The sequence below is a fragment of the Babylonia areolata genome, chromosome 31, assembly GCF_041734735.1.
Source record: "Babylonia areolata isolate BAREFJ2019XMU chromosome 31, ASM4173473v1, whole genome shotgun sequence".
Lineage (NCBI taxonomy): Eukaryota > Metazoa > Mollusca > Gastropoda > Neogastropoda > Buccinidae > Babylonia > Babylonia areolata.
The window spans coordinates 16,045,556-16,071,031 of record NC_134906.1 but is presented as its reverse complement, the minus strand read 5'-3'; the positions used below and the strand labels follow the sequence as shown (position 1 = coordinate 16,071,031).

General features: G+C 46.2%; 1 protein-coding gene across 2 annotated transcripts in view; it reads left to right on the top strand.

Annotated features, from left to right (window-relative positions):
• The first annotated feature begins 2,068 nt into the window (after window positions 1-2,068).
• The window catches only part of LOC143275830 (uncharacterized), a 40,850-nt gene continuing 17,442 nt past the window's right edge, over window positions 2,069-25,476 (top strand). For both annotated transcript variants that reach the window (XM_076580114.1, XM_076580112.1), the window contains exon 1: window positions 2,069-4,118. In XM_076580114.1, coding sequence (XP_076436229.1) covers window positions 3,789-4,118 — 330 coding nt within the window. In that variant the 5' untranslated portion in view covers window positions 2,069-3,788. The remainder of the gene's footprint in view (window positions 4,119-25,476) is intronic.

Sequence of the window (25,476 nt, the reverse complement as noted above, 5' to 3'; positions counted from 1 at the left end):
ACCACGCCTCCTAAGTCAAAGCGGCGTGCGCAGAATCAGCGGCAGAGGAACAAACCACCTCATGTCCGTCCAAGCCGACCAGCCATGCCCAAGGCCAGAAGGCAGCACCCCCAATGACTGGGCCCCGATTCAGCACCGCCAGTCGTTCAGCCCCTCCAAGTAGGAAACTTGTCCCGGCATGCTCATCAGTGGCATGCTCTGGGGCTCAACGACTGGATTGTATTGGTGCTAGAGTCGGGGTACATGCTCCCTTGGGTGGGGGACCGCCCCCCTCTAAGATCCACTCCTCCTCCTTATGTGCCCAGCTCGACGGAGCAGGAGAGCGTCTTAGAGAAAGAGATATCGCACCTACTCCTCATAGGGGCGATATCTCAACTCTCGGACCCGGGCCCCGGTTTTTACGGCTGGTTGTTCGTGATTCCAAAGGTCTCAGGAGGGTGGAGACCAGTCCTGGACTTGTCCCCCCTCAACAGATTCCTCCCCAAAATGAAATTCAAGATGGACACACAGGCACAGATTCGGGAGACCATGCAACGGGGCGATTGGGCTACGTCCATCGATCTGAAAGATGCTTATTTCCATATCCTCATCCACCCGGCATCCCGTCGGTACCTGAGGTTTGTGTGGAGGGACAAGGTGTTCCAGTTCTCGGCCCTCCCATTTGGCCTGTCCCTTGCCCCTTTCCTGTTTACCAAGGTGGTGCGGGAATTGGTGTCCATCGTCCGGTCGGAGTCCATTCGGCTCTGTGTGTACCTGGACGACTGGCTTATTTTGGCCCAGTCACAGGCCCTGTGCCAGAGTCATACAGCCAGACTTCTAGACCTGTGCTCCAAACTGGGCTTCATCACGAACCAGGAGAAATGCGATCTGTCCCCGAGTCAGTCCTTCGACTTCTTAGGGATGAGATTTGACACGCAGTCTATGATAGTCTCTCCGACGCCAGATCGGTGGGACCATCTGGCAGGCCTCCTCAACCACTTGCGCCATTCCTCCCAAGCAACAGCGCAGACACTTTCTTCCCTCCTGGGCATGATGGAGTCCATGGCACCTCTCATTCCTCTGGGCAGGGTTCTCAAGCGCCCTCTTCAGAGGGCACTCAGGCTACGGTGGTCCCAGAGCACTCAGCCATGGGATACCCTGATATGTCTGGGCGAGTGGTTCCTCGAGGTGACATCAGAGTGGTTAACCACCCCTCTTCTGACACAGGGGGTGCCCATAGCCCCACCTACTCTTTAGGTGGCACTATTCACAGACGCCTCCTCCCTGGGCTGGGGAGCCCACATGGAATCACTCCATGCAGCAGGGACTTGGTCCCCGGAGGAGCGCCTATGCCACATCAATGTTCTGGAACTGGAGGCAGTTCGCAGGGCTCTCCTGCACTTCATGGGGGAGGCCACCGGCAAGACCATCCGCTTGTTCACGGACAATACAACAGTCGTATGTTACGTGAACAAAGGGGGGGGAGCGCACTCGGCAGACCTCTCTCTGCGGACCGAGGCTCTCCTCCGTTGGTGCCACAGCAAGGGCATTGCACTTTCAGCGAGACACATAGCAGGGAAAGACAACATTTTGGCAGATGCTCTCAGCAGGTCCAAGAGTGTCATACACACAGAGTGGACCCTGGACAAGGACACCCTGCAAGGGGTGTGGGAACAGTGGTTCCGGCCGATGGTGGACCTGTTTGCGACAAGGTTCAACAAGAGACTTCCCACTTACGTCTCTCCGGTCGCCGACCCAGAAGCATGGGCAGTGGATGCTCTCTCTCTAGACTGGAGCGGTCTGATTGCCTACGCATTTCCCCCCTTTCCAATCCTGTCCAAGGTGATAGGGAAAGCCAGGTTGGAACGCCCGCAGCTGATCCTCATTGCGCCGAAATGGCCAGCCCAGCCCTGGTTTCCGGTCCTTCAGTCCCTGACACATGTTCCACCCCTGGAACTGGAAACCAAACCTCATCTGCTGAGGCAGCCTCGTTCGGGCATTCCTCACTCCAATCCTCAACTGCTCCACCTGCACGCGTGGCTGCTGTGCGGTCGGAACTGTCAGCATCACAATTGAAGTCTTCCACCCCTCGGTCAGCCTCTGTGTCGGCCACGCTGACCAAGGGGAGTGCCTCCTCCGACCTCCTCTCCATAGTCTCCAAAGCCAGGAGGGAGGGAACAGAGACTTTGTATGACTTTCGCTGGAAGAAATGGCTGCGTTGGTGTGCAGCTCAGAACATTCCCCCTACTAACCCTACGAGCATGCAGCTGGCCAACTTTCTGGCTCACCGCGTCACTACACTGAGAGCGCCACCCATGTTTTTGATGTTTTTATCTGCCTGCAATTTTATTTGTTTTCCTATCGAAGTGTATTTTTCAGTAGGAAAACAAATGAAACAGCAGGTGCCGTGACTGAGATTCGAAACCGGGACTCTCAGATTGAAAATCCAATGCTTTATTCACTCAGCTATTGCGTCCTTCTTGGAAACACTCTTTGCTGATGACTGCGCCCCATGGCACACAAGGAGTCAGACCTTCAGCTCATTGTCAGTATGTTTGCTGAAGCCTCCCGTCTTTTTTGTCTCACCACCAGCGTGGGTAAAACACAAGTCCTGTTACAACCTGCCCATGCATCCCCTCCATCTCCATCGAAGGGACTGAGCTGAAGACAGTGAGAATTCAAGTACCTTGGCAGTGTTATTTCCAGTGATGTAACACTGGACGAGGAAGTCAATGCCAGGATCTGCAGAGTAAGCCAAGCTCTCAGTTGTCTGAGAACACGTGTCATGAACCACCACAACATCGGGCTGTCCACAAAGCTGAAGCTGTTCAAGATCATCATTCTTTCCAGTCTCCTGCATGGATGTGAGACATGAATTATATACAGAAAGCACCTGAAACAGTTCCACATGCGCAACCTGAGGTCAATACTCGGCATATGCTGGCAGGACTGAATCCTTGACAGAGCTGAGACAACCAATATCGAAACCCAGCTTCTATGGATGGGGTACGTCATCCGAATGGAAGACTTAAGGATGCCTGAGCAGCTACTGCATGGCGAGCTTTCCTCAGGCAAGCGGAACCTTGGCAGGCCACTCAAGCAGTGTGAAGGCCATTGCAGCCTTTACCGGGATCACCCCAATGCAGCTCGAGCGCCGTGTGAAAGCGTGGCTGGCCTGCTTTCTCATGGCAGGCACAAAACAGCTTTGAAGAGGGACGCCGTGCAAGCATCACGGAGGCCCATGAGAGGAGGTAGCAGCAACTGTGCCAGCTGAACCAGGACAGCTCCCCTGCCGCCACTGTGAACGACCACGCCTTTCAACAACTGGACTCCACAGCCACCTGCGAGTCCACAATAGATGAACTGTGCAAGATGTCATCACCAAAACCAATGGATTACCAAAAACTGGAAGCAGAAGAGTATTTATTTTTGTCTTTATTGTCTGAAGAATATGATTACAGAAATGAGCACTACGTCTCTCCTCGCACCGTTTCTCGTCTTGACAATTCCAGCCCTGTTTTCATTGGCTGTCCTCAATCTGTCAGCCTCTTCAGCGCATTCAGAACAGACTGCTACACCGATTGCTGGCTTGTTTGTTTGGTTCAAAATCCGGGATCTTTCTCACGAAAAAAGGTTTTGAAATACCTACGTGTTACAATCATTCACGTGCCAGCATGTGAGTGTGCGTCTTGAGTCTGTGCGAGTGTGTATCGGGTGGGGGAAAGTGTGTGTGTTTGTGTGCCAACCTTGCATGGAATCCTAAATTATATTTGTACGTGTGTGTTTCGTGGTTTTGAGTGTGCGCGTGTATGTGGTATTTCGCCACCCCTCTCCTCCATTGTCTTCTCCGGTTCTTTCTCCATGGTCTATGTGAAAGTGAGAGCGGTGTTTGTTTTGTCAGCTGTTGCGACAGGCGAAACCAGTGTGGCGACAAACCGGACACTGCCATGAATAGCTATGCCCCCCACCCCACTCTCACCCCTCTCAGCCAGCCAGGTAAACTTGGCGAGACACGTCTGTCAGAGCGCTCGGTTGGCCCCACCAGCCGACAGTGTTGTGTGCACTGCACCTTGCCAAAGTCGATGTCGACAGCCATGAGTCTTCTACGAAAGTTGTTCGTCTGTTCAGAAACTTCCTCGGTACGTATGATTTCCGTTTATCTGTGGTGGAAGGAAGCCAGCAAACGAATATAGAGCAGATGTTTGTACGTGTGTTGTTGATGACATAAACAAGTGTGCTATGCAGTGGGTTCCTTTGGCAACTCTGTCCTCGCGACCAGTCAATCAGAAGGCCAACGTGATGTGTGAAGACGTGTCTGCTTGTCGTGTCAGGGTCAGCACCTATCCGTTTGTCTGCTGACTGTTCAGGATCCAATTAGGAGGTTCGTGTCAAGATTTTCATGGGGAAATGCTGTTGTTTACCATTGTTCAAAAAAGACCCTGTGAAAACGTATACGTATTGGCCCTTTGTTTTACGGCATATGGAATCCAGAATGAGATCTATCCACATATAAAAGGAAAGAGGTATCAAAGAGTCAGATCAAACAACTCCAACCGAACAAACTTGACCTTAAGGGTGTAGACGCCAATAAGTCGTTAAACTCCAAGAAGGAAGAGTCAGAAAATTTCTGCATAGTTTATAGGTTTTTATTTTTGCTTCCAGTTGAGCTTATTTTATAAAATGTTTTCGGGCTGATTCAATACTGCCTATTGTGAAACATTACCCCAACATACAATATGTACATTGATCGGATGTAGTGATATCTATTGTGAAAAAAGTGTGTGTGATAGAAGTGTGTGTGTGTGTGTGTGTGTGTGTGTTTGGGCCATTCAGATCAGGCACCAATGTCCAGACTGAAGAGGTGGACAGACTGACACTGACACACTGTGTAGAACTGGGACAGAATGACACTGACACACAATGTAGAACTGGGAGAGACTGACACTATCACACCATGGAGAATTGGGACAGACTGACACTATCACACCATGTAGAACTGGGACAGAATGACACTGACACACAATGTAGAACTGGGACAGACTGACACTATCACACCATGGAGAACTGGGACAGACTGACATTGACACACAATGCAGAACTGGGACAGACTGACACTATCACACCATGGAGAACTGGTACAGACTGACACTGACACACAATGCAGAACTGGGACAGACTGACACTATCACACAATGCAGAACTATGACAGGCTGACACTGTCACACTATGGAGAACTGGGACCGACTGACATTGTCACACAATGGAGAACTCGGACAGACTTAGTTACACTGTTACACATTGTAGGACTGGGACAGACTGACACTGACACACAATGCAGAACTAGGACAGGCTGACACTGTCACACTATGGAGAACTGGGACAGACTGACATTGTCACACAATGGAGAACTCGGGACAGACTTACACTGTTACACATTGTAGAACTGGGACAGACTGACACTGTCACACAATGTAGAAGTTGGACAGACTGATACTGTCACACTGTCACACAATGGAGAACTGGGACCAACTGACATTGTCACACAATGTAGAACTGGGACAGACAGACACTGTCACTATGTACACATGGGACAGACTGAAACTATCACACAATTTAGAACTGGGACAGGCTGACACTGTCACACAATGTAGAACTGGGACAGACTGACACTGTCACACAATGTAGAACTGGGACAGACTGACACTGTCACACAATGTAGAACTGGGACAGACTCACACTAACACACCCTGGAGAACTGGGACAGACTCACACTGTCACACACCGCAGAACTAGGACAGACTGACACTGTCACTTTGTCACACCCTGGAGAAATGGGACAGACTGACACTGTCACACCGTGAAGAACTGGGACAGACTGACACTGTGACACAATGTAGAACTAGGACAGGCTGATACTGACACACAATGTAGAACTGGGATAGACTGACACTGACACACAATGTAGAACTAGGACAGGCTGACACTGTCACTCTGTCACACCCTGGAGAACTAGGACAGACTGACACTGTCACACCATGAAGAACTGGGACAGACTGACACTGTCACAGAGTGGAGAACTGTGACAGACTGACACTGTCAAACTGTGACACAATGTAGAACTGTGGCAGACTGACACTCGCACACAATATAGAACTGGGACAGGCTGACACTATCACACAATGTAGAACTAGGACAGGCTGACACTGACACACAATGTAGAACTGGGACAGACTGACACACAATGTAGAACTGGGACAGGCTGACACTGTCACACAATGTAGAACTAGGACAAGCTGACACTGATACATCCTGGAGAACTGGGACAGACTGACACGGTCACACAGTATAGAACTGGGACAGAATGACACTGACACACTATGGTGAACTGGGACAGGCTGACACAGACAACTCAAGGTAGAACTGGGACAGACTGACACTGTCACACAGTGTAGAACTGGGACAGACTGACACTGTCACACAGTGTATACCTGGATCAGACTGACACTATCACACAATGTAGAACTGGGATAGACTGACACTGTCATACAGTGTAGAACTGGGACAGACTGACACTGACACACAATGTAGAACTGGGACAGACTGACATTGTCACACAATGCAGAACTGAGACAGGCTGACACTGACACAGCCTGGAGAACTGGGACAGACTGACACTGTCACACAATGGAGAATTGGGACAGACTGACACTGTCACACAATGGAGAATTGGGACAGACTGACACTGTCACACAATGGAGAATAGGGACAGATGACACTGGCACACAATGTAGAACTGGGACAGACTGACACTGTCACAGAATGTAGAACTGGGACAGACTGACACTATCACACAATGTAGAATTGTGACAGACTGACACTGTCACAGAATGTAGAACTGGGACATACTGACACTGTCACAATGTAGAACTGGGACAGACTGACACTGTCACACAATGTAGAACTGGGACAGACTGACACTATCACACAATGTAGAATTGTGACAGACTGACACTGTCACAGAATGTAGAACTGGGACATACTGACACTGTCACACAGTGTAGAAATGGGACAGACACTGACACACAATGCAGAACTAGAACAGGCTCACACTGTCACACAGTGGAAAACTGGGACAGACTGACACTGTCACACAGTTCAGAGATGGAACAGACTGACACTGACACACAATGTAGAAGTGGGACAGACTAATACTGTCACACTGTCACACAATGGAGAACTGGGACAGACTGTCACTGTCACACAATTTAGAACTGGGAAAGGCTGACACTGTCACACAATGTAGAACTAGGACAGGTTGACACTGTGACACAATGTAGAACTAGGACAGGCTGATACTGACACACAATGCAGAACTGGGACAGGCTGATACTGACACACAGTGCAGAACTAGGACAGGCTGACTGACACTGTGACACAATGTAGAACTGGGACAGACTGACACACAATGTAAAACTGGGACAGATTGACACTGACACAATGTAGAACTGGGACAGACTGACATTGTCACACAATGTAGAACTGGGGGAGACTGACACTAACACACTGTGACTCAATGTAGAACTGGGAGAGACTGACACTGTGACACAATGTAGAACAGGGGCAGACTAACACTGACACACAGTGTAGAACTGGGGCAGACTGACACTGTGACACAATGTAGAACAGGGGCAGACTAACACTGACACACAGTGTAGAACTTGGAGAGGCTGACACTGTGACACAATGTAGAACTGGGACAGACTGACACTGACACACAATGTAGAACTGGGACAGACTGACACTATCACACCATGGAGAACTGGGACAGACTGACATTGACACACAATGCAGAACTGGGACAGACTGACACTATCACACCATGGAGAACTGGGACAGACTGACACTGACACACAATGAAGAACTGGGACAGACTGACACTATCACACAATGCAGAACTATGACAGGCTGACACTGTCACACTATGGAGAACTGGGACCGACTGACATTGTCACACAATGGAGAACTCGGACAGACTTAGTTACACTGTTACACATTGTAGAACTGGGACAGACTGACACTGTCACACAATGTAGAAGTTGGACAGACTGATACTGTCACACTGTCACACAATGGAGAACTGGGACCAACTGACATTGTCACACAATGTAGAACTGGGACAGACAGACACTGTCACTATGTACACATGGGACAGACTGAAACTATCACACAATTTAGAACTGGGACAGGCTGACACTGTCACACAATGTAGAACTGGGACAGACTGACACTGTCACACAATGTAGAACTGGGACAGACTGACACTGTCACACAATGTAGAACTGGGACAGACTCACACTAACACACCCTGGAGAACTGGGACAGACTCACACTGTCACACACCGCAGAACTAGGACAGACTGACACTGTCACTTTGTCACACCCTGGAGAAATGGGACAGACTGACACTGTCACACCGTGAAGAACTGGGACAGACTGACACTGTGACACAATGTAGAACTAGGACAGGCTGATACTGACACACAATGTAGAACTGGGATAGACTGACACTGACACACAATGTAGAACTAGGACAGGCTGACACTGTCACTCTGTCACACCCTGGAGAACTAGGACAGACTGACACTGTCACACCATGAAGAACTGGGACAGACTGACACTGTCACAGAGTGGAGAACTGTGACAGACTGACACTGTCAAACTGTGACACAATGTAGAACTGTGGCAGACTGACACTCGCACACAATATAGAACTGGGACAGGCTGACACTATCACACAATGTAGAACTAGGACAGGCTGACACTGACACACAATGTAGAACTGGGACAGACTGACACACAATGTAGAACTGGGACAGGCTGACACTGTCACACAATGTAGAACTAGGACAAGCTGACACTGATACATCCTGGAGAACTGGGACAGACTGACACGGTCACACAGTATAGAACTGGGACAGAATGACACTGACACACTATGGTGAACTGGGACAGGCTGACACAGACAACTCAAGGTAGAACTGGGACAGACTGACACTGTCACACAGTGTAGAACTGGGACAGACTGACACTGTCACACAGTGTATACCTGGATCAGACTGACACTATCACACAATGTAGAACTGGGATAGACTGACACTGTCATACAGTGTAGAACTGGGACAGACTGACACTGACACACAATGTAGAACTGGGACAGACTGACATTGTCACACAATGCAGAACTGAGACAGGCTGACACTGACACAGCCTGGAGAACTGGGACAGACTGACACTGTCACACAATGGAGAATTGGGACAGACTGACACTGTCACACAATGGAGAATTGGGACAGACTGACACTGTCACACAATGGAGAATAGGGACAGATGACACTGGCACACAATGTAGAACTGGGACAGACTGACACTGTCACAGAATGTAGAACTGGGACAGACTGACACTATCACACAATGTAGAATTGTGACAGACTGACACTGTCACAGAATGTAGAACTGGGACATACTGACACTGTCACAATGTAGAACTGGGACAGACTGACACTGTCACACAATGTAGAACTGGGACAGACTGACACTATCACACAATGTAGAATTATGACAGACTGACACTGTCACAGAATGTAGAACTGGGACATACTGACACTGTCACACAGTGTAGAAATGGGACAGACACTGACACACAATGCAGAACTAGAACAGGCTCACACTGTCACACAGTGGAAAACTGGGACAGACTGACACTGTCACACAGTTCAGAGATGGAACAGACTGACACTGACACACAATGTAGAAGTGGGACAGACTAATACTGTCACACTGTCACACAATGGAGAACTGGGACAGACTGTCACTGTCACACAATTTAGAACTGGGAAAGGCTGACACTGTCACACAATGTAGAACTAGGACAGGTTGACACTGTGACACAATGTAGAACTAGGACAGGCTGATACTGACACACAATGCAGAACTGGGACAGGCTGATACTGACACACAGTGCAGAACTAGGACAGGCTGACTGACACTGTGACACAATGTAGAACTGGGACAGACTGACACACAATGTAAAACTGGGACAGATTGACACTGACACAATGTAGAACTGGGACAGACTGACATTGTCACACAATGTAGAACTGGGGGAGACTGACACTAACACACTGTGACTCAATGTAGAACTGGGAGAGACTGACACTGTGACACAATGTAGAACAGGGGCAGACTAACACTGACACACAGTGTAGAACTGGGGCAGACTGACACTGTGACACAATGTAGAACAGGGGCAGACTAACACTGACACACAGTGTAGAACTTGGAGAGGCTGACACTGTGACACAATGTAGAACTGGGACAGACTGACACTGACACACAATGTAGAACTGGGACAGACTGACACTATCACACCATGGAGAACTGGGACAGACTGACATTGACACACAATGCAGAACTGGGACAGACTGACACTATCACACCATGGAGAACTGGGACAGACTGACACTGACACACAATGCAGAACTGGGACAGACTGACACTATCACACAATGCAGAACTATGACAGGCTGACACTGTCACACTATGGAGAACTGGGACCGACTGACATTGTCACACAATGGAGAACTCGGACAGACTTAGTTACACTGTTACACATTGTAGAACTGGGACAGACTGACACTGACACACAATGCAGAACTAGGACAGGCTGACACTGTCACACTATGGAGAACTGGGACAGACTGACATTGTCACACAATGGAGAACTCGGGACAGACTTACACTGTTACACATTGTAGAACTGGGACAGACTGACACTGTCACACAATGTAGAAGTTGGACAGACTGATACTGTCACACTGTCACACAATGGAGAACTGGGACCAACTGACATTGTCACACAATGTAGAACTGGGACAGACAGACACTGTCACTATGTACACATGGGACAGACTGAAACTATCACACAATTTAGAACTGGGACAGGCTGACACTGTCACACAATGTAGAACTGGGACAGACTGACACTGTCACACAATGTAGAACTGGGACAGACTGACACTGTCACACAATGTAGAACTGGGACAGACTCACACTAACACACCCTGGAGAACTGGGACAGACTCACACTGTCACACACCGCAGAACTAGGACAGACTGACACTGTCACTTTGTCACACCCTGGAGAAATGGGACAGACTGACACTGTCACACCGTGAAGAACTGGGACAGACTGACACTGTGACACAATGTAGAACTAGGACAGGCTGATACTGACACACAATGTAGAACTGGGATAGACTGACACTGACACACAATGTAGAACTAGGACAGGCTGACACTGTCACTCTGTCACACCCTGGAGAACTAGGACAGACTGACACTGTCACACCATGAAGAACTGGGACAGACTGACACTGTCACAGAGTGGAGAACTGTGACAGACTGACACTGTCAAACTGTGACACAATGTAGAACTGTGGCAGACTGACACTCGCACACAATATAGAACTGGGACAGGCTGACACTATCACACAATGTAGAACTAGGACAGGCTGACACTGACACACAATGTAGAACTGGGACAGACTGACACTCAATGTAGAACTGGGACAGGCTGACACTGTCACACAATGTAGAACTGGGACAGACTGACACTGTCACACAGTGTATACCTGGATCAGACTGACACTATCACACAATGTAGAACTGGGATAGACTGACACTGTCATACAGTGTAGAACTGGGACAGACTGACACTGACACACAATGTAGAACTGGGACAGACTGACATTGTCACACAATGCAGAACTGGGACAGGCTGACACTGACACAGCCTGGAGAACTGGGACAGACTGACACTGTCACACAATGGAGAATTGGGACAGACTGACACTGTCACACAATGGAGAATGACAATGTAGAACAGGGGCAGACTGACACTGAAACACAGTGTAGAACTGGGACAGACTGACACTGTCACACAATGGAGAACTGGGACAGGCTGACACTGTCACACATTGTAGAACTAGGACAGGCTGACACTGTCACACATTGTAGAACTAGGGCAGGCTGACACTGTCACACAATGTAGAACTAGGGCAGGCTGACACAGTCACACAATGTAGAACTAGGGCAGGCTGACACTGTCACACAATGTAGAACTAGGGCAGGCTGACACTGTCACTCTGTCACACCCTGGAAAAATGGGACAGACTGCCACTGTCACACAGTGTAGAACTTGGACAGACTGACACTGTCACACAGTGGAAAAATAGGAAAGACTGACACTGTCACACAATGTAGAACTAGGACAGGCTGACACTGTCACACAATGTAGAACTAGGACAGGCTGACACTGACAAAGAATTGAGAACTGGGACAGACTGACACTGTCACACAATGGAGAACTGGGACAGGGTGACACTGTCACACAATGGAGAACTGGGACAGGCTGACACTGTCACACAATGTAGAACTGGGACAGACTGACACTGTCACACAATGTAGAACTAGGGCAGGCTGACACTGTCACTCTGTCACACCCTGGAAAAATGGGACAGACCATGAAGAACCTGGACAGACTGACACTGTCACACTGTAACACAATGTAGAACTAGGGCAGTCTGACACTGTTGCACCATGAAGAACTGGGAGAGACTGACACTGTCACACAGTGTAGAACTGGGACAGACTGATACACAATGGAGAACTGGGACAGACTGACACTGTCACACAATGTAGAACTAGGACAGACTGACACTGTCACACAATGTAGAACTAGGACAGGCTGACACTGTCACACAATGTAGAACTGTGACAGACTGACACTGACACACAATGGAGAACTGGGACAGACTGACACTGACAAACAGTGGAGAACTGGGACAGACTGACACTGTCACACAGTGGAGAAATAGGAAAGACTGACACTGTCACACAGTGTATAACTGGGACAAACTGACACTGTCACACCCTGGAGAACTGGGACAGACTGACACTGTGACAGTGTAGAACTGGATCAGACTGACACTGTCACACAATGTAGAACTGGGACAGAATGACACTGTCATACAGTGTAGAACTGGGACAGGCTTAGACTGTGACACAATGTAGAACTAGGACAGACTGACAGACAATGTAAAACTGGGACAGTCTGGCACTGTGACACAATGTAGAACTGGGACAGACTGACACTGAAAAATAATTGAGAACTGGGACAGACTGACACTGTCACACTATGAAGAACTGGGACAGACTGACACTGTCACACCATGAAGAACTGGGACAGACTGACACTGCCACACTGTGAAGAACTAAGATAGACTGACACTGTCACACAGTGTAGAACTAGGACAGGCTGACACTCTCACACAATGGAGAACTTGGACAGACTGTTACTGTCACACAATGGAGAAATAGGAAAGACTGACACTGTCACACAATGTAGAACTAGGACAGGCTGACACTGTCACACAATGTAGAACTGTGACAGACTGATACTGACACACAATGGAGAACTGGGAGAGACTGACACTATCACACAGTGTATAACTGGGACAAACTGACACTGTCACACCCTGGAGAACTGGGACAGACTGACACTGTGACACAGCGTAGAACTGGATCAGACTGACACTGTCACACAATGTAGAACTGGGACAGACTGACATTGTCACACAATGGACAACTGGGACAGACTGACACTGTCACAGTGTAGAACTGGGGCAGACTGACACTGACACACAGTATAGAACTGGGGCAGACTGACACTGACACACAATGTATAACTGGGACAGGCTGACACTGTCACATGATGTAGAACTAGGACAGGCTGATACTGACACACAACATAGAACTGGGGCAGGCTGACACTGACACACCCTGGAGAATTCGGATAGACTGACACTGTCACACCATGAAGAACTGTGACAGAACTGGGACCGACTGACATTTTCACACAATGGACAACTGCGACAGACTGACACTGTCACACAATGTAGAACTGGGATAGGCTGACACTGCCACACAATATAGAACTGGAACAGGCTGACACTGTCACACAATGTAGAACTAGGACAGGTTGACACTGACACACCCAGCAGAACTGGGACAGACTGACACTGTCACACAATGTAGAACTAGGACAGGCTGACACTGTCACACAATGTTGAACTAGGACAGGCTGACACTGTCACACAATGTAGAACTAGGACAGACTGACACTGTCACACAATGTTGAACTAGGACATGCAGACACTGTCACATAGTGGAGAACTGGGACAGACTGACACTATCACACAATGGAGAACTGGGACAGGCTGACACTGACACACACTGGAGAACTGACACTGTCACACTGTGACACAATGTAGAACTGTGACAGACTGACACTGTCACAGTGTAGAAATGGGACAGACTGACACTTTCACACAATGTAGAACTGGGACAGGTTGACACTATAATACAATGTAGAACTGGGACAGACTGACACTGTCACGCTGTAACACAATGTAGAACTGGGACAGGTTGACACTATAATACAATGTAGAACTGGGACAGACTGACAGTCACACAATTTAGAACTAGTACAGGCTGACACTGTCACTCTGTCACACCATGGAGAACTAGGACAGGCTGACACTGACACACCCTGCAGAACTGGGACAGACTGACACTGTCACACAATGGAGAACTGTGACAGACTGACACTGTCACACTGTGACACAATATAGAACTGGGACATACTGACACTGCCACACAATCTAGAACTGGCACAGACTGATACTGACACACAATGTAGAACTGGGACAGTCTGACACTATAATACAATGTAGAACTGGGACAGACTGACACTGTCACACTGTGACACAATGTAGAACTGAGACAGACTAACACTGTCACACAATGTGGAACTGGGACAGGCTGACACTGTCACACAATGTAGAACTAGTACATGCTGACACTATCACACAATTGAGAACTGGGACAGATTGACACTGTGACACAATGTAGAACTGGGGCAGACTGACACTGACACACAATGTAGAACTGGGACAGTCGGATACTGCCACACAATGTACAACTACGACAGGCTGACACTGACACCCAATTGTAGATCTTGGACAGGCTGACACTGTAACACAGTTTAGAACTAGGACAGACTGGCACTGACAGACTGTGAAGAACTGGGACAGACTGACACTGTGATACAATGTAGAACTGGGACAGACTGACACTGACACACAATGCAGAACTGGGACAGGTTGACACTGTCACACCATGAAGAACTGGGACAGACTGACACTGTCACACAATGGAGAACTGGGACAGACTGACACTGTCACACAGTGGAGAACTAGGGCACACTGGCACAGTCACACAATATAGAACTTGGACAGACTGACACTGACACAAAGGAGAACTGGGACAGACTGACACTGACACACAATGTAGAACTGGGACAGACTGACACTGTCACACAATGTAGAACTAGGACAGGCTGACACTGTCACACAATGGAGAACTTGGACAGACTGACACTGTCACACAGTGGAGAAATAGGAAAGACTGACACTGTCACACAATGGAGAACTGGGACAGACTGACACTGTCACACTGTGACACAATATAGAACTGGGACAGACTGACACTGACACACAATCTAGAACTGGCACAGACTGAGACTGACACACAATGTAGAACTGGGACAGTCTGACTCTATAATACAGTGTAGAACTGGGACAGACTGACACTGTCATACTGGGACAGAATGTAGAACTGAGACAGACTGACACCGTCACACTGTGACACAATGTAGAACTGAGACAGACTAACACTGTCACACAATGTGGAACTGGGACAGGCTGACACTGTCACACAATGTAGAACTAGTACATGCTGACACTGTCACACAATTGAGAACTGGGACAGATTGACACTGTCACACTGTGACACAGTGTATAACTGGGGCAGACTGACACTGACACACAATGTAGAACTTGGACAGGCGGATACTGCCACACAATGTACAACTATGACAGGCTGACACTGACACACAGTGTAGACCTGGGACAGACTGACACACAATTGTAGATCTTGGACAGGCTGACACTGTAACACAGTTTAGAACTAGGACAGACTGACACTGACAGACCGTGGAGAACTGGGACAGACTGACACTGACACACAATGGAGAACTCGGACAGGTTGATGCTGTCACACTATTAAGAACTGGGACAGATTGACACTGTCACACAATTGAGAACTGGGACAGACTGACACTGTCACACAATGGAGAAATAAGGCACGCTGACACAGTCACACAGTGTAGAACTAGGGCAGGCTGACACTCACACAATGTAGAACTTGGACAGATTGACACTGACACAAAGGAGAACTGGGACAGACTGACACTGTCACACAATGTAGAACTGGGACAGACTGACACTGTCACACAATGTAGAACTAGGACAGGCTGACACTGTCACACAATGGAGAACTTGGACAGACTAACACTGTCACACAGTGGAGAAATATGAAAGACTGACACTGTCACACAATGGAGAACTGGGACAGACTGACACTGTCACACTGTGACACAATCTAGAACTGGGACAGACTGACACTGACACACAATCTAGAACTGGCACAAACTGACACTGACACACAATGTAGAACTGGGACAGACTGACACTGTCATACTGGGACAGAATGTAGAACTGAGACAGACTGACACTGTCACACTGTGACACAATGTAGAACTGAGACAGACTAACACTGTCACACAGTGTGGAACTGGGACAGGCTGACACTGTCACACAATGTAGAACTAGTACATGCTGACACTGTCACACAATTGAGAACTAGGACAGATTGACACTGTCACACTGTGACACAGTGTATAACTGGGGCAGACTGACACTGACACACAATGTAGAACTGGGACAGGCGGATACTGCCACACAATGTACAACTATGACAGGCTGACATTGACACACAGTGTAGACCTGGGACAGACTGACACACAATTGTAGATCTTGGACAGGCTGACACTGTAACACAGTTTAGAACTAGGACAGACTGACACTGACAGACCGCGGAGAACTGGGACAGACTGACACTGTTACACAATGTAGAACTGGGACAGACTGACACTGACACACAATGGAGAACTGGGACAGGTTGACACTGTCACACCATGAAGAACTGGGACAGATTGACACTGTCACACTATTAAGAACTGGGACAGACTGATACTGTCACACAATTGAGAACTGGGACAGACTGACACTGTCACACAATGGAGAAATAAGGCACGCTGACACAGTCACACAGTGTAGAACTGGGACAGACTGACACTGTCACACAGTTAGAACTGGATCAGACTGACACTGTCACACAATGTAGAACTGACACAGACTCATATTGTCACACAGTGTAGAACTGGGGCAGACTGACACTGACACACAATCTAGAACTAGGACAGGCTGACTCTATCACACAATGGAGAATTGGGACAGGCTGACACAGTCACACTATTAAGAACTGGGAGCGACTGACATTGTCACACAATGTAGAACTGGGACAGACTGACATTGTCACAGAATGGAGAACTGGGACAGACTGATACTGTCACATTCTCACACAATGGACAACTGGGACCGACTGACATTGTCACACCATGTAGAAATCAGACAGACTGACACTGTCACAGTATAGAAATGCGACAGCCTGACACTGTCACACAATGTAGAACTGGGACAGGCTGACACTGTCACACAACGTAGAACTAGGACTGGCTGACACTGTCACCAATGTAGAACTAGGACAGGCTGACACTGACACACCCTGGAGAATTGGGACAGACTGACACTGTCACACAATGTAGAATTGTGATAGGCTGACACTGTCACACAATGTAGAAATGGGACAAGCTGACACTCTCACACAATGTAGAACTAGACGGGGAGAGACTGGCAGAGAACTAGAACAGACTGACACTGTCACACCATGAAGAACTGGGACAGACTGACACTGTCACACAATGGAGAACTGGGGCAGAATGACACTGTCACACTGTGACACAATGTAGAACTGGGGCAGACTGACACTGACACACAATGTAGAACTGGGATAGGCTGACACTGTCACACAATGTAGAACTGGGACAGGCTGACACTGTCACAAAATGTAGAACTAGGACAGGCTGACACTGATACACAATGTAGAACTGGGCCAGGCTGACACTGTCACACAATCTAGAACTAGGACAGACACTGACACACCCAGGAGAACTGGGACAGACTGACACTGTCACACAATCTAGAACTAGGACAGACACTGACACACCCAGGAGAACTGGGACAGACTAACACTGACACACAATGGAGAACTGGGACAGACTGACACTGTCACACTATGAAGAACTGGGACAGGCTGACACTGACACACCCTGGAGAACTGGGACAGGCTGACACTGTCACACAATGGAGAAATGGGACAGACTTACACTGTGACACCATGTAGAACTATGACAGACTGACACTGTCACACTGTCACACAATGGAGAACTGGGACAGACTGACACACAATGGAGAACCGGGACAGACTGACACTGTCACACAATGGAGAACTGGGACGGGCTGACACTGTCACACAATGGAGAACTGGGACGGGCTGACACTGTCACACAATGTAGAACTGGAACAGACTGACACTATCACACAATGTAGAACTGGAACAGACTGACACTGCCACACAATGGAGAACTGGGCAGACTGACACTGTTACGCAATGGAGAACTGGGACAGACTGACACTGCCACACAATGGAGAACTGGGACAGACTGACACTGCCACACAATGGAGAACTGGGTAGACTGACACTGTTACGCAATGGAGAAGAGGAGAGAAAAGACATCCGGTTTGCAACACAGTCATTTGGCTGTTGGGATTAATTGGTTACTTCCTTGTGATGTTGTGCCCATGATGATGTAGAGTGATGGCCTAGAGGTAACGCGTCCACCAAGGAAGCGAGAGAATCTGAGTGCTCTGGTTCGAATCACAGCTCAGCCGCCGATATTTTCTCCCCCTCCACTAGACCTTGAGTGGTGGTCTGGACGCTAGTCAGTTGGATGAGACTATAAACCGAGGTCCCGTGTGCAGCATGCACTTAGCGCACGTAAAAGAACCCACGGCAACAAAATGGTTGTTCCTGGCAAATTTCTGTAGAAAAATCCACTTCCATAGGAAAAACAAATAAAACTGCACGCAGGAAAAAAAAAAAAAAAAAGGGGGTGGCGCTGTAGTGTAGCGACACGCTCTCCCTGGGGAGAGCAGCCCGAATTTCACACAGAGAAATCTGTTGTGATAAAAAAAAAATACAAGTACAAATACAAATAGCTCCAGGCTTTGAATGTGAAGCCAGGACTGTGTGTGTAGTCCTTTATTTGAGATGTTTTCCACTTTACATCTTTCCACTTTGAGTGATATTGATTTGATGGGAAGTGTGGGGTGGCGGTAAGCGTTGTCAAATTCATTTGTCTGCCAGTGTGTGCGTATGTTAGAGGGAGAAGTGAGTGCGCGCGCGCGCGTGTGTGTGTGTTAGATATAGCAAATCCTACACACGCCCCATTGACAGTGTACATGTCAAAACTGACAGGTTTGGGAGGGGATCAGGCATGTCGAGGCCTCCATAGTCAATGACGTAGCTGTCCATCTCTTTTTACACTCCTCGTTTATACTGACGTGCGTAGGATTCGTTTTGACTGCCACTGCCACACAGTGTTCATTTTGAACGGGCTTTTGACTCACTTGTGTAAACAAAGTGAGTATGTTTTAAACCAGTGTTCGGTTGTCTGTGTGTGTGTCTGTGTGTCCGTGGTAAACTTTAACATTGACATTTTCTCTGCAAATACTTTGTCAGTTGACACCAAATTAGGCATGAAAATAGGAAAAATTCAGTTCTTTCCAGTCATCTTGTTTAAAACAATATTGCACCTCTGGATGGGCACACACACACACACACACACACACACACACACACACAAATTAAAAAAGGAAGCCAAATTATATGCAAACTGCATTTACTGTTATATATATATTTTATCATTCTCTAAACTTGGCACTTTGATCTGGTATTCTGACACAACAACAAGAGCAGTCATTATTATCATTTTTTGTTCAAACAGGAACTTCTTTTGCTAAGCATGGAAGTTTTATTTATTTTGCAAACGTTTTGGTGCAGATAGTAAAAACGGGAAATTAATCTGTAATTAATGCTAGGGGACTTAATTTGCTTTAAACTGATCTTTCTCATCTTAAACATTACATTTTGAAATTATACTCAATACATAAAAAGCTTGTGTGTTTTGCTCTCAGTGTACAGGACTTTCACTAGGTTCATTCGCCCAAGTGGTCTTTTTCGGACAAATTTATGGTAAAATCAATACTACGAGTGGACTTTATAGATCTATTGGCTGAGCCCTGAAGGTCATGGGCAAAAATCAGTTGCGTACACATATTTATACACATTCAAAGCACGTGCTCATATTCTTCGCGAACGCGAACGACGCCATTTTGTTTCAAGTTGTTGACCTGCCCGTTCAATCCTATATTCAATGGACAATACACGATAACATGTGATGGAAAAAAAGTTGGAGAAGGAGACCGTTAAATATTTATTCAGAGAAAGATTTGTGAACGCCTCATCACTTACTGGATTATGCCCCAAACTGCCATAAAAATATCCACAGAATCAGTCGGAATTCACAGTTAAAAACTGTAAACCATGCAAGTTAATACCCTTGAATTGATGAAACGAAAAAATTTCCAGTCTTGACTTTTCTCAAAATGAAGTCCTTTTCACTTCATACGACGTTTAGAAGTACTTGTACTTGGCTCTACTTGTTAGTTTAACAAAATACTCAATTTTCATATCAACTTTAAAACTATAAAACTAGAATGAACATAAAAGAGAAATTGAATCGACCCTGTCGTACTACATTCCCGGCGGATGTAACTAAACTTGTACATCTATCAAGATCTAGAGAAAATGGCTAAATGTTGCAGAGTGATTGCAGCCATAGCCACGTCTCCTTTACCGCGGACTTCGAATTAAAAATTTTTTTTTTATTGCCCTTAAAGATTTTTTGAATGCCCAAGTTACACTAGAATAGTATGATTTAAACAGCGTTCTCACTGCGAATACCGCAGGTGATTTATCGCCCTTTAAAAAGGTATGTTCAAATATTAAATTTTAGAACGTCAGTTAAGGAGCCACGATAGTGTAATGGGTAAGACAGTTTCTTCTCACCCGAACACGTGGGGTTTGAATATGGTTAGGACTTTTTTTTTTCTTTTTTTTTTTTAAACCCGAAGCTTTATGATAACAAATACAGAACACATTTTAACGATTAGATTTTTTTTTTTTTTTAAGTGTATCACAAGTGAGTCTTGAAGGCCTTGCCTCTCTTGTTTGTTTTTGTTTTTTGGTCACATCTCTGCTGTAACGTATTCGAACTGATCCATTTTTCCGAACAAAGGCAGTGCAAACTCGGAAAAGCTAGTTACGGTGATGGGCTGCCCATGACGTCATGTGACCTACTTCTCGCTCTGCAAGCGACGAAAGGTGTCCCACAAAAACGGGCCTACAAACCCTTCCTAATGACAGGAAACACTTCAGGGTGCAAGATAGATAAAATTTTCTATAAAGTCTTTAGCAAATCGGTACAGTGATCGGTCATGGTGAAAACAAAAACTGAAAGAAACAAGGGCTTTGGTCAAAGGTCAGGGTCACAATGTGGTCTGTTTCGGAAATGTAAAAGCATGATAGAACTTATTGGTTTTTCATCCAATTTCCATTAAACATGGTATAACATATATGATGCATAATAGTGATTTGTTTTGGCCAGAAAGTGAGTGCGTGGTAAATTTAGAAATCAAAGGTCGAGGCCAATGTGTCTTTTTGCTAGGTTATCTGCTTTCTCTCTTCCCCCCCCCCCCCCCCCCCCCCCCCGATTCCTTTGTTGGATTAAATGCGTATCACAAGTGAGTGTTGAAGGATGTTTTTTGTTGTTGTTGTCTGATATTACTTGGTGTTGAAAAGCGGCGTAAATATGAAGACAAATACTTTTCCAATGTGGCCACAGTGTTATGTGTGCGTCAAACATCACTACAGTCGATCGACGCGTGTTCTGTTGTGACACACTGAAAGACTACACACAGGCTGAAACCTCGCCGTTTGACAGCAGTGAAGAGGACATGCCTCAGTGCGCCTTCAGGTGGGGCACTCCGGGCCTGTGTGAGAACTCAGTGAATAGAAGGCGTGGGGTGGAAGGGGGATGGTGAGGAAAGTCGGTTGAACTGACACAGGGATTGGTTTGGTGTGGGTGTGTGTGTTGGGGGGCGGGTGGGGGGTTAGTGCATTGTGGAGTTAACATGTTAACACCACCTTCCACACACACACACACACACACACACACACACACACTTTCTCTCTCTCTCCGTTATACACATATACCTACTGTTTAAGGATATATGTGTGTGTCTGTCTGTCTGTCTCTCAAAACAACAGCAGAAATGTAAGTCGGCCAGATGTGCAAATGTCTCGTTGGATAATAAAGAACATTATTCACTCATTTTCTCTCTCTGTCTCCATCTTGTCTCTGTCTCTCTGTGTCTTTCTCACACGCGCGCGCGCGCGCACACACACACACACAGACACACACACACACACACCGGCTCTGTCTCTCTCTCTCCAATACCCCCACCCCCACACACATGCATGTTGTTCACTGTTGCATGAGAGAGCATTCTGAAAAATCACCTTAAGGATAAAACTGGTCGGGTGGGTTTTGGGATGGATCGTAAAATAAACGCACATATATATTTTCGTCATAGCTAACTTGAGTAGCTAGGAGAGTTACAACTTATTACATATTGTTAAAATGTGACGTCATATATGTATATATCTGCACACACATATATATTTATATATGTAGATATATATATGTAGCCGTGGTCCCGAGTGGTATATAATTTATATAAAGGGACGGTACAAAAGAATTATTGATGATTTACTCAATTAAAGGATAGAAAACATCCACGCGCAGGCCAGGGCATATAGCAGTCCAGTCACAAAAGGGTTTTTCTGTTGTTTCATTTACAATAGTTAAGTAAGTAAAGAAGAAGAAGAATAAAGAAGATGAGAAGATAAAGAGAAAACAGTGCACTGACAAGACACAAGTAAACATAGGTCATTAAGTACTTGTCAGGAATGTAAGTGAATAGTAAAGCACATGTATACCTATTACATGGAAAGACTACCACTCGGTTTGGGATAAGCAGCAACATAAGATAATGCATATGTGTGAAGACCAAACACTGACATCAAATGACATTTCTAATACATTTAAATAGTGCATTAAAGTGAGTGAAGCTATGCTGATTTAGTGAAAGTACACTGACAGTGTAGATTAGGTAAAGCTTATACTGTGTCAAAGTGACTCAAATGAATTGGTTATCGTGTAGCACTATACTGGAGTAAGCTGTATAGGAGAGCACGATAACTAAATTATAATTAACAAACTGATACATATCAAGTGGTTTTAACCAGTATCACTACAACACTATCTTGTAATCACCAACAGAATACTACACATATCTTAGAGTACTGAGCACACTGTAACTGTGAAACACTGTAGCAGTACAACTGATATCAGCATGTAAAATAATACATGAATGATAAACAATAGAATAAGTGGCTTTGATAAAATACTGGCAAACTGAGAGACCAAATAGCAAGTCGGTGCACAACACAAAGATTGGAAGAACTGTCATGGCTTTACCATTAAGTGGTGAATTAACTTACACAAGTAATCCATTGCATCAAAGCCAAATATCAACATAGCTAAGCTTGTGCTCAACATTTAAATCTCCAATGAAGCAGGATAAGGAACCTAACCTTCATCAGTGACAGCAAATGAGAAAGAACACGTCATTCACTCATTTACTTGAACATTCTCGAACAAACTATCAGTGTCCAGAGACATCACTGACTGTGACGTTGAAAAGAATGAAATGGAATACTGCTACAAGCATATGACAACATGGCAATTTTTTAGATCAATCATAGCCAAGCTGTGACTACATGTCAATATCAACATACTCATATGATCACAAGTACTGTGTCGAAGAATACAATTTACAAATCATCAGCACATTTTAAATGGAGTACTTACAGTGATATGTAGTGAGACGTTGGCCGCTTGGGGCAACACACAACACACACTCTTGTGTGACACAGCAAAGGAGAGACAGCAGGCTCTGGCCAGTGACCAGTCATCCCCTGCTGTGGCTGTTTATGCAAGTTAAGCAAACTGCAATGACACTAGCATGTGCTGTGAAGCAGATCGGCTCAAATCCACCTAAATTTGATTTGCATTGTGTTTGTTACAAGGTGTTCAGTGATAGATTTCTAAATGATTCCTGAACCAATTTACGTTGGATTGGTTGCAAAAGAAACAGCCCAACACCTACTTTATAATGAGTATGAAATGAAGTGTTGATTACTTAAGATGAATTTATTATCTTAATTTAAGTCACCTGAAAAGAGTAAGTTTTAGTGAGCTTGTCGCTGAAAATTACAAACTGTGTTAAATCAGTTTAATGTAGGTAAACACAAATGGTATAGATATAAAGATAGAATTGCGATGATTCTGCCAGTATATAATACTTGCAGGTTATTGATCCGACAAAAGATATATTTAATTAAATACGGTGTGTCAGAAGCACAGATTCCAGCTCACCCAATGGTAACACTAGTTGTGGAGTGGCTGTCATTAAGTGTCAGCAATGGAAATTGGCTTTGTATATTCTAAATACCTGACCTATTCTCATCCAAACACTATAATGGTGTGGTTTTAGTTTCCAACAGCAGTCACATACAGAATTGTAACTGTAGCAGTATATGTGACGAGAAGACAAAATGACATAAGCTTAGCATAAGTTGATATTTTTACACTGACGAACGATTAAACTGAAATCAAGTATGCTTCTAGCTGATTAAAGTGTGTGTGTAAGCACAACAAATATAATATTGCAGCTAACGATACAGAGACTTGATTTGATGGATATTTAGAGAATAGGTTAAGAATGGGCTTTGCATTCAAACCAGGAATGGCGTCACACATTCTGTGCGAGCCATTGGAGACTGGAGACCGGCAGTTACTTGCGAAAAAGGCGTCTGCTATAGCTCAGCTTTCAGCTTGTGCTGTGAGTTGAGCCACGGTCATCTGTAGTCAGCTGAGCGCTTGGCTACATCTATATATATATATATATATATAGAGAGAGAGAGAGAGAGAGAGAGATATCTCACTGTGTGTGTGTGTGTGTGTGTGTGTTGCATTTATGGTATTGTATTGTATTGAATTGGTTTGCATTAGAATTTGAATGTGTGAAATTCGGGCTGCTATCTATAGGG